Source organism: Rhamphochromis sp. 'chilingali' (genome assembly GCF_963969265.1).
Source record: "Rhamphochromis sp. 'chilingali' genome assembly, chromosome: 6".
NCBI classification, from domain to species: Eukaryota; Metazoa; Chordata; class Actinopteri; order Cichliformes; family Cichlidae; genus Rhamphochromis; species Rhamphochromis sp. 'chilingali'.
In genome coordinates, this window is record NC_137933.1 from 19170852 (window position 1) to 19182968 (window position 12117).

Below are 12117 nucleotides of genomic sequence, written 5' to 3' on the forward strand. Positions count from 1 at the left end.
CACTTAAACCGGGCGCAGAGCCTACTCTGAAGAATGTGCAGTTTTCAGGAGGGCGGAGACAAGCCTGCTTTCCATCCACAGCGAGGGACAGCGGCGTCCGTACGCAGCCGTACTGCGCGCTGCTGCTGCTGCTGCTGCTGTGGAGGCTGCATAATTAAGTTTACAACAGGAGACAGCGCGGATCTCTCTCGCTTCTTCTGGGCCACAATGGGTGAATGTTTTTCGGTCTCACAGCACGGCAGGCATTTCCCCCCGATCTGCCGAACTAACCGGAGTCGTCCGTGGTAAAGTGAGTGGCACAAGGACTCGAACAAGTGACCCACCTAACATAGTTCTAAGTGCGGCTGTTTTAGAGAGGCGCAACACTGGAACCGGGAGGAACCGCCTGGAGGTGGAGGGGGTGGCTGCACTGATCCTATACCAGTCCTGCACGCGATGTTAAAGAGCAACTACCGTTGCGGTTTCACCTCGGGGTGGCTACGAGAAGTGGACTGTCCGGTTTGTTTTCCCCATCTGCTCCCAGCTTGCGTGGAACAAAGTGTGCTCTCTGTCACATAAGCCGCGCAGTGAGGTAGATCCAGGAGGACTGGCAGCGTCGGTTTCCATTTGTCTCTCTCTCTCTTAAAAAAAAAAAGAGTTCAGCTTCTCCAGAAATCATGAGGACCACCGAGGAGACGGAGGGCTTTGACGGCGAGGCCTCCAACACTTCCATGATCTCCGGGGCCAGCAGTCCCTACCAGCCCACCACCGAGCCCGTCCATTCGCGGAACGTTTTTGGGGGGATAGTGTGCGACATGGAGTACCTCAAGTCATACTTGGGGATTTTAAAGGTGGTTGAAGTGGTAAGTCAAAGCATGGCGACATCGTTGCAGTAATACTCAGAGATGTCCAGCCTTCCTGTAAGTGGCCAAGCTGTGACGCACCGTTGGTGCATAACTTCTACTGATCAGCAACTAACATGTGGAGGAAAACTCAACTTCCAGGGGGCAAAACACGATAAAGTGCAGCTATAGTTAAACTCGCTGTATGCTAAGCATTAATACCTTACTTATTATTTATGTGCAATAATAACCCCGAGGTTTCATTCTAAAGTTAGCCACACCGGTCCTGGCTTAACCTTCACTGCATCCCTACTAGAGGTCACTTCAACAGTATGCCCACCCCATGACTAGTGAATGTATAGAGGCGAGCTTGTTTTTGAATGGATAATGGCTCCTACATAATAGGGTACTATTCCAGAGGGATTTATAGTGTTTAATAATGTCTGCCATTTGCCACTTGCACTCCTTGAACGTCTTGATAACTTTTAGTTACCACTTGCATATTTGCAAGTAGTTCCATTTTTTCACTGTGTGGCTGTTTGCTGCTCCAGACCACTTAAACACGTGTGCAAATACGGCTGTACTCGGTGAGGCACCTGGGAAAACCTGTATGTGTTACCCATTCAGTTGCTGTTGAGGATAAAAAGTGTTATCACCATTTCTTTTCACGCTGTAGTCAGTGGAAAACACATTTCTGATGGAATTTTTGAATCAGTTCACCCAAACCAGATGTCTGAACTGGTATAAGAGGCAACAACAAAGCACAATGAAAGGGTCCCAAAGATCTGATAACTCACCAGAGGAGGAAACATCTATCAAACTGGGACCATTTCTCTTCTTCCTCTGCCAAGAAAAATTCACTACGGGGCTACACTCATACACATGTTGGAGTGTATCCCCAACAACACGGAGGAGAACAATGTATGTGGGAGGCAGTTTCTCTGCAATACTTTAAAAACTTATGCAGAAAAAGTTTTAAGGTTGTTTTTTTTTTTAGCTTGTGGGTGGCTGAGTGTCCCAGTGGTCTGAGAGAAGCTCACAGTCTGTTGCACACCTGTGATGTTTACCTGTATGTGGGAAGGAAGGCTAGGAATCCTTCTGTCATCAGCGTGGGAGAAGTTTGGAGCAGGCGGTAACTTAAAAGTATTAGATTTATAATCTTCACGCATTTCATAGCAAACCGGAAATGTTTGAGTATTGTCTTAGACTTTGCTGGTTAATTAATTTCTTTTGGTTTTTTTACTTTTAGCCACAGAGCCACATCCTCTGCCCAGACATAAGACACCATAAAATTACATTCTCCACCTGTGCAAACATCCAGGTGCTTGGTTTTGTGGTTTTAATGTAATTGCATATATGTATATATATATATATATGATTCTGCTCCTGCAAAGTGAAAAATGCTATGTATGTTTTTTGGGAGGTGTGCCTGTAGATTACCTGAATAGCAGTTTCTTTCTCATTTAACAATTTAAGCCAAACTCCTTATGTCTTAAGTTTTGTCTAAACACAAGCATCTGTGCAAAGACTTTGCCCTAAAAATAATTCTAGATTTGTTTACAAAAATATCTGTGATACTTCAAAGTCTCATTTTGCTCTATTCCAGAAAAAGTACTTAGTTGTGATACCCCAAAATAGGCCAAGTCATGAATAGCGCATAAATAACTCATTAAAAAAATCAGTTGAGGTATTTGAAGTAGAATCTGTATTACAGGCATTGTGGGTACAAGAGAACAAGCGTCATCTCATATCTATTAATAATCTTCAGTTTGTACTTTGGACTTCAGAAGCGTGGGAGTACTTTTGCAGTTTCAGATAGCCACATTTCTCCTCTGTGAACAAGGAGAGGACCAGTCAAAGTCATCCAAGTTTATATTCAGTGCCTTAGAGGAGGCCTTGAGAGAAGAGGCCTTTAAAGGCATCCTGCCAAGCATTAATGGCTTCATCGGCTTTCATTTTTACTGCTCTCTCCTCTAATTGTTTCACTCTGTGCCAGCCAAGGAGCAGTGATGATCTTTCAGAGCTGGAAAAACAAGCAAAACAATGTGGAGGAGATGCACTGCAAAAGGGCATCATGTAGCAAATGGCAGCAGTCTACTGTCAGCAGTACACTCGATGCTCCAGTTTATGGTTGGGACGTCTGTATCGACTAGGTATTTATTCGTTATCTGCCATCTGTTTATTGGCAAGTAAGAATAGATTTGCTGACGGCAGCCTTTATCTGTTATGTCCAATCAACCTAAAGGGCTTTATAAGTGGAATCCTGTTTTATAAATTTGTTTGACTGAATTCTGTGTTAAACAGTTGAATAAATGGCTGAAAGACACTAAAGTAGTTGGGTTTAATCCCCTCAAACCTTCCTTTTTTCATACGTCCTTTTTTTCACAAATATGCATTTGCCAAAGCTTTAAGGGGGCCAGTCACCTGTCATATCTTGGGTGAATTGATACATGTGATGCTGCTGCTGTTGGCCCTGCACTGAGCAGTACAAACTCTCAGTGGCAGGTAACCTGATCGAGGTGCGCCCATCCTGACAGCAGGTTTGTCTTTGTCTCTTTGTGACCGGGTCAACAAAGTCCAGCTGATATTCACATCATGCACGTCGACATAGTGACAGGAATTTGATACCTTGTTGGGCCTTATAGTACACCTATCAATCACACTGTTTCCCAGCAAGGCTCATGCCTTCATGATAAATAACAGCTTTTCTGTTATGGTGTGTATCCTGCCCTTTTTTTAAAGTAATATTCTAACAAGTGGAGGTTAAATATTAAGGAGAGGTGTTCTTTCTCCAAATCTTGTGTAATGAAGTTACCATATGCTCCCAAATGTCAGCACACGCTTAACCGAGAGAGACGCCATGTGCTTTACTCTCGTGTGGTTGAAACACGACTTATTTGGATCTTGCAGGATGGCATAAAGACAACAGGAATGTTGTGCAGGCACGAGGGGAGACATGTATGCTGTTGCATATGTGCAGCAACACACTTTTCCTCTGGGGTGAAATTTAACCAGCATTCAGGGTAAATTTTCCATCTCATACCCGACTGTGAGCTCCTGCTAAAGCACATTCAATCTTTTGGGTCGTTTTTAAGGTGTTTTTTTTGCATGAAGTAGTACAGTGTGGAAGTCCTGCACATAGTGTTGCAAAGTTTCAACAATAAAGCCTCCCATTCTCCTCCTTTAATTATCTGTTCACAACAGATGGCGTATAAGAAGGGGATCGGCATCCAAGATGTCCTTAAGGCAACTAATAATGTGCTAAATCCCTGAGATAAGGACTTGTTTGCATGTAGGAGAAAGAAGGGAAAGAAAGCTGACACATTTGTTCCTGCACATACGATGCGTGATGAATAGACTGAACAAGAGAGAAGGTTGACGTATAATCAATACTTACAAAATTATCCAGTGTGGTGCTTGCAATTCTCCGCCTCCTCCCCTGTGACTGCCTGACACCTGCTACACAGGGGCATGGAGGAAGTAATATGCTTTCTTTGAGAGACATTACATCATCTCCCAGTGCAGTGCACTTCATTCCTGTTTGGGTGTGACCCTTTCAGTTGTATTTCAGTCAAAGACAGGCTGCTATCCAGCTACACACTCTAATGAGGCTTCGGCAACTGCACACAATTCAACTGTTGTCCTAACGATAGTCTGCCCAGTCGACTTATTTTCTCTTCCTTTCGGTTTCCTGTGAGGTAATGTCACAGACAGAGATTTAAATGATCAGACTGGAGTTTGACAAACTGTGGAGGGTTTTCCCCTTATGCTTTACCAGTGCCAGTCATCCAACAGCTCTGCTCACTGAACAGGATAAACAGGGTTGAATAAATGATCGTTTTCTGAGATAAAATCTGCTAGACTTGCTCTTTGTTAGTTATGCTAGTGTAGAAACATACATGTTTGAGCATTTAGAAGTTTATTCTTTGCTTCTTTGTAACATAACACCCACCCACCAGGCCGGCCCGTGACACTGAATTAGATAAGCAGTTAAGAGGATGGATGGATGGATGGATGGATGGATGGGTGGCCAACAAGGTGTAGGAGTGTAGTGGTAGAGATAGTTCTTTTATTTCAGCTTCATCTCACTGATTAACCAACACTTATCTACAATCGAGAGTCCAAGAAACTGGCTGTGTCAGAAGGGAGGGTAGATTGTCCGCTAATCGCGTGTTCGGTAGTTTGACCCTCTGCTCCTCCAGCCCACATGGGGGAAGATACTGAATCCGAATTGACCCCATATTGCACTTGGTGTGGGATAGTCGAGAATAAAATGCTGTCTAAATGAATGAAGTTCTTTGAATGCTCAGTATCCTACATGCACATATTTACCATGGACCTTACTTAATTAGTCCCACAAGTTAGCTAAGCTCTAGCTTTGTGCTACAAGCGCCGTGCATGTCAGGTTAGATGACGGTTCTAAAGTTTAAATGGTCTTTGCATTAGCAGGATACTGGAGTAGACTCCCTGTGACCCTGCGATGGATAAGCAGTTAAAATAAAATGGATGGCTGTTTAAATTAATGTGCCTGAACTGACTGGGTGTGCCAGCACAAGCACAATGTGGGTAAATTTATTAAATGTTGTGGGATTTAATAAGCTATTCATGTGACCCGCACAACACTGTGAAGCTGCAATTGTGACTCAGAGATTACAGTACTTTGCAAAAGTCTTGAGCAATCCCTCCTTCTTTTATATTTTGCCAGCAAAATGGGAAATAGATGCAGTGATTTCTAGAAGCACGTGAAAACATACGTGGAAGTACAGGTATATAAGGAGAAAAAGAGTTGGTGCAATTCTAATGAGCTTGAAAGTCAATATTTGGTATGACCACCTTTATTGTATCCTGATATATTTTTACTGCATTAGATGAGTGTGTTTGTTCACTGTCAAGCTGGAAAATTAGGCCATTCCCAATGAGACATTTTCAAGATGATATTGCATGGTGAATGAAAATCTGATGGTGCTTTTCTGCGTTCATTCGTCCATCAGTTTTTAAAGATCTTTTAAAAGTTTTTAAAGATCTTTTAGATCTTTTTAAAGATCTAAAATCCAACCCCAAACCACGATAGAGCCTCCACTGTGTCTTACAGATGGCTGCAGACACTCACTGTTGTACCCCTTTTCTGACCCGTGCACTCGCACTCGCCACTTTATAAGACCGGATGTTCAGGTCAGATCCTGTTTGATTTGGCTTTCCTCAGCCTTTCCTACCTGCGTTCCTTCTTTAAGAATGGCTTTTTGACACTCATCCTTCCCCAGACCGGGACAGGGGCGTCTCTCAGGTCGCGTGTCAGGTCTCTGTTGGATTTTTTCTGTTGTGTGTTTCCTAAGGATGTAACGTTCAGATACTAATACGGATACTGATACACTCCACATCATACTGAGATGCTGAGAGATACCAAATTGACAGGCTATCACAAAAGTGGCTAAAAATACAATTTAAAATAGGTTCTTTGCTAAGTGGTCTGTTATGTGCAGACACAGCACTGGTTCATCAGCTGGAGTAGGTAAACAAACAAACAACAACAACAAAATTCCTCCAAAAATGGAAATCCCAAGTGCCTGGCTCCTTGGAAGAAAAATAAATACGAGTTAGCTCAATACTCGTATAAACTACTGTACATGATGTTATTTTGATAAATGTTTTGTTTTAATGTAAAATGTAGTTAAAGGACAAATATCTGCTGTTAAAGTGATCATTTTTCTTTTGCAACAGAAGACACAGAGACAGTTGAGTAGCTAAAATAAGCCAGAGCCAAAGAAAAGGGGATGCTGTTTGCGCTTAAACTGCTTAGATTTGTTAGTAATGACAAGTAGTGAAATAAAAAAAATACCTGCCTCAAACTTGACCCAGTTTCTTCAGTAACTTTCTTTGAAAAGCAAAAAATGATCTTACCTTTCAAGCTTTGCTACTTGAGCGCAGCTCCTTGTTTAATGTTTTAACAACTTGGACAAAAAGCCATTCCTGCATGGAATATTACAATAATCCGAAATCATCTTAACAGAAACTGTTTAGCACGAAAGTTAGTATTTATTTTTCCATGTTCAAATATGGGCTTTGTGATTCACAACCAACCCGCATACAGTAAATGAAGCACAGATCCTGCAAGCCATTGTGCTTCTTAGATCTTTTTTTGAATAGGTCTTGTTTGCTAAAACACAGATGCAAACAGTAGGCGACGGCTCTTATTATATCTCAATACATCAAAATTCATTTTTGCTTCAATGATGGAAAACCATCCAGGCCAAGAGGCAGTAAAGCAGCACCAACTAACGATACTCAGCTATGCCGCTGCGCTTTGCTGCTGGGTTGATGCTTGCAAGCTGATGTTTTATCAGCTCAAAGGATATCTTCCAAGTAACACTGAGGAGTGGGAAGCTGTTCCTTGGCAAAGTTTTGGTTTTTTTTGAGTGCATTTTGTTGAGTGTGGATGAGATGACTGTGTGTGAATTATTAGTCAAACAGATTGTGTTCGATCTGTAAATTGCATATGTCTGATATGTGATTGCTGTTGTTTTGCATTAAATGACCTTGAGTGAAGTTTCACTAACATTGCGTAGACTTTCAGGGGTAACATTTGTAAATGAAAGAGAAAGGAAAACTGGAGTCTCTTATCACATCCTTCACGTCTGCTCATGCAAAACTGGCCTTTGCAGTTTGCATAAAATTAGAAAACTGATTCTTAGCTACTTCAGGTCGGTATTATGTTGCATTTTCATGGTTTTGCTATGCCTCTTGGTTTTGGACTGCTCCTAGGCAGTTGGCAATCTGTGTGTGGTTTTGTCGGGGTCTAGATGGCAGAAGAACACCTAAGTAGCAGAATTCTTCCCATACTGTGGTTTGTTGATGGCTGTTGGCTGGAAGCGGGCATCTTCACAAACTGCCAGGAGCAGAACTCATGGGATCACAGACTCTGGTCTATTCATAGGACAATCGCTTTATGAACTGGAAAGTTTGACATTTCAATCCCATAATCTTACAGAAATAACTTACAGTATTCTTTATGCTTATATTCAATATACTGACTAGGCATGTATATATTTTAAGTTTTTATATACTTTGTATTTAATGTGCTGGCGTATCATTTGTTAACTGGCGTCGCTGGTAAGACTCACTGTCAGATTTGTCCAAGCTTCAGAAATGAAGGTCAGACATATTTTGTCAAAGGTCTGACGGATCCCACAGTTATTCAGAAAAGAGACTGAATAATGAACTCCATTCTAGGATAATGAATGCAGACTGCTCATGCTGACCTAGTTTTTAGTTTTTAGAGATGATTCACTAATCAGCCAGTGAATTATCTAACCTGTTGTTGGCATAATATACTCAATATATCCCTGCACTATTAGCACCACACTCATGCTTCCTGGACAGTGTGACTGTACCTGGCTGCAGGATTTTTTTCAGAGTGGTAAATGTGATATAGTAGCACTCAAAGTGCTTGAGACTACATTTAAACATAAATTTGTGCAGTGCTTTATCATATATGAGCACTTTATCTACCTGTCATCCATAGCCAAATTTAGAACCAGCAGTTGTCTTTGGCGTGCAGAAACGATGGATTATAAAGTGAAGTCTTAACATATAAATGCTGGTATTTTGGTAAAGAACTTGCAAATTACACATAAACCCCAGCTGTGCTTTGAATTAGAAGCTTTCTTGCAATAAGGTGACAATGCTAACCAAAGCACCTCCTTGCTGCACATAATAAGATAAAATGTGCAATCAGTGTACCAGTTATAAGTAAAGACGGCGTAGTCCTGTGCAGTACTGTAAAGGAGTTTGTCTATGGCCTGAATACTGAACTTCTAGCTTTGGGATTGTGTCCATATCGCTTGTCGGGGGAATTTTCTCCCATCGTTACAGTTCTTGTTTGGATCCAGTTTGAATCAATACAGTATTTGGATTCCCCAGTTAACAATGCAGAGGTCATCAGCATGACTGTGGCTGTGGTGAACGGATGTTGATAGATCCTGACCACCCTCTGCACCAGCTAAAGACCTCCTCTAACATCTGGTTCAGCTTTGCTGCCACAAGGACATATACAGAAAATCTTTACCATCTCACACCACGATACCTGCATTTCTCTGTTAGATGTCTCTTATTAAGCTCATTTGAACACTGCACTTTTTCAGTTTTCTGTTAAGTTTTTCCATTCGTTATCTTTCCAGGCTATTTGATTTTGTGATATTGTATTTATTTTATTGAGATAAGCTGTTCCCAACCTGTGGAATAAACAAAGTGTATCTTATTTGTATCTTATTTTAACTCTTGTCTCTCCTGTCGTCTTCCCTCTCACTTCAGGTCCTTTCACTCATCGGCTTCATCTGCATAGAAACTATCATGATGTGTTCCCCCTGTGGAGGGGTCTACTTCTTTGAGTTTGTCAGCTGCAGTGCTCTTGTGGTGACAGGAGTCCTCCTCCTGATCTTCTGCCTCAACATCCACACCAAGGTGCCCCACGTAAACTGGAGCCTCACGGTACGTCCACACTACAGAGTGTTAACATAGCTCATGTACACTAATGTACTGCTGAACCTCTAAATAAAGAACAGGATGACTAATGTTAATGCAGTTTATGATGATACTTGGATTGCCGTTGAGGAGAGATAATTCCTCAGGAGATACAGATGAATAGTACAGCATTTAGATAAATTCACTATGAAATTTCATCTTCATGCACGCATTACAGCCGGCATCGGCATCCGGTTTTAAAGTTCTAATCTCACACATGAACCCCCTTACTCTCCAGATATGGAAAGATGTTATGTCTGTTCACTATCTACAATCGGTTGTCATGTCCTTGTGGCTGATAGCAGAGTCAAAACACTCCTCAGCATCAGAGGTCATCGTACTCCTGAAGACTCCCCTGAGGCTTGTGCATTTTCAGGCCTTCCCAAATATAGAAGTTAATCCTGAAAAAAATCAATTTAAAATCAGGCAACATGACATTTTAGAAGAGTAGGGTTTAAATTTGCCCTCTGAAACCTTACTGGTTTACACAGCAGTAATTTTGCATTATTCTCGTCATATTTAGCGACAGTCTGGCTTATAATTTAATGCTTAGCTGCATGTGTAAATCTATCGATATGCTCACCTTATGATAATAATGCAGTGGTCCAGGTAAAGGTTTACATGGCATTAAATTTATAAGCTTTGGGTTTTTACTCTTCTTGAGACCAGTGACCAGTACAGTTATTAATTTTATCTACATTAGCAGCAGTAAAGACTCCCTGTACGTTTTTTTTTTTTTTTTTAGCTCTATTTAAGGAGCTGTTATCATTTTAAGAGGCTTGTTAGCATTTAACTCAGTTTAGCTGTTAAGCAGCAGTAAAATACAGCGAGGCTGGCATGGCTTGATGTGTCTCTTGTTATTATGTTTACTTTCACTAGAACCTGACAGATATATGATTCACCGATACTGATATTTGTTTTTAAAAGTCTGATATAGCAGCTGATATTTCTTTCTTTCAGACACAGAACACAAACATTTCTTAAAAGTTGTTAAGTGCAGTCTTTACTACAATGATATGGCAGTGTGGGTTAAAAATGATCCTGTTTTATTATAACGACAAGTCGTGGATTACTGGTTTAGATGCTAGGATCAGACGGTTGTTGTGCTTCTGGTAATCCAAACATGACTTGCTGAGTTCCCTCTGGTGGACAAACTACAACAACAGTAACACTCACACCATTGTTGGAGGGTGTTTCTCCCATCTCTACTTTTTTAATTAGAAATGTTATTTAGAAATGCACATTCCAGTATATTGGTAAATAGTGGGTATCAGCTGATTTACTCAGCCTGCTCAACCAATAAATGATAATAAAAACTATACAGAGCAAATCATACTATTAAAACAAGATTCGTTTTTAAACAGGATTCTTGTGTAATCTTAGTAAGGACTCACAAATAGATACACATAGCAAATATTAGTGAAATCTGTTTCTGTTTTGTTTCCTAAGAGAAAAAAATATCAGCTGATAAATCACATTTTTTTGCTTGACTGAAAATAAACATGCATAATAATAAAAATACACAAACGCATGGTGGCTGTCTGCCATCAATATCAGTTTAAAAAACCTTACATCAGTCAGGCTCTACCAATAGCTGATATCAGGAAGGTTAGCTAATATCAGCCAGGTTAGCTAATATTAGCCAGGTTAGCTAATATTAGCCAGGCAGTGATTTTCCTTTTTGCCTTTTTTTTATCTTCTTCTTCTTCTTTTTTTTGCCTGTCCCGTTTAGTTCTTTTGCCATCAGAATTGTTGTCTAAAGCCAAAGAAAGATGCCCAACGGATTTACTTTTTTTTTTATCTTCTTGATGATTGTTCTGTTTTAGCATTTATGCAAGGAGATTTAAGCTTATTATTTAAACAAAGCATTTAAACTTAGTTTCTTTCTAAAGTAAGAAATTGAAACAAGCTTTACTTGAACTTCTGTTTGTTGAATATTGTTCTGTATTTAGCACTAGAATAAAATCTAGCACAAAGTCATTACAGTTTCCATGTTGCTACCAGGATGTGCACTGTCAGCTGTAAGAAAATGAGCTGGTGGGTATTCTCCAGGAGATACTGGCTGCCTCTCACTGTTTGCCTGACAAGCAGTTGGTGGTGAGTTCTGATCTGCAGCCAAGTGTCTTTTACAGACACGTGTAGAAGAAACTTCTTTGACCATACTTCCAGCTTACAGTACATACTGTAGTAAAGATGTGGATGCTAAGCCAGATGTTCAGATCTAACCACAGCTATCAGATTGCTCTACGGTATCCTTAGTACAGTATTCCACCTCAAACATGAAGAGAGGGTGTGCCTTTGGCGTCTGCTTTTGGCAGAGTAACACCGAATGAAAGCGTTTTACAGTCCCATAGAGGCCAGGGCTAATTTAAGAGTGCTGATTTAGGAACTTTTACCAGATACCTGTAACCATTACTGTCCATATAATCCAAAATCCTTCTGTTTGCTCTTTTCAAGACTGCCTGTTCTTTTTCGTCTTAAGCCCGCTGGCGTTTCTCCTGTCACTTCTGCCTGGTTATTATTTTTCCATTTAGGAGATTAATGGTTAAATAATGAAATGTTTAATTAGCATGTACACTGTGTGTTTGTGTGCTTAAGCCTGAGCTCAGGAGTTGGCATTGGGTTCACACAAAGAGGTTGGAGTTTGATGGCCTGTGGTTTGGCACACTGGTGTTGCTGGACTTTATGCTGTTATGCAAAAGAATAAAGGTGAATTTGTCAAATATGAAGGACTTTTTTGGTTAGCAAAATGTTGCAAACAAAGGTTTACCGAACGTGT

General features: G+C 40.8%; 1 protein-coding gene across 1 annotated transcript in view; it reads left to right on the plus strand.

The window, feature by feature from the left end:
* The window catches only part of cmtm4 (CKLF-like MARVEL transmembrane domain containing 4), a 19864-nt gene continuing 7747 nt past the window's right edge, over positions 1-12117 (plus strand). Inside the window, exons 1-2 of the mRNA XM_080884048.1 lie at positions 1-842; positions 9129-9305. Coding sequence (XP_080740174.1) covers positions 657-842; positions 9129-9305 — 363 coding nt within the window. The 5' untranslated portion in view covers positions 1-656. The remainder of the gene's footprint in view (positions 843-9128; positions 9306-12117) is intronic.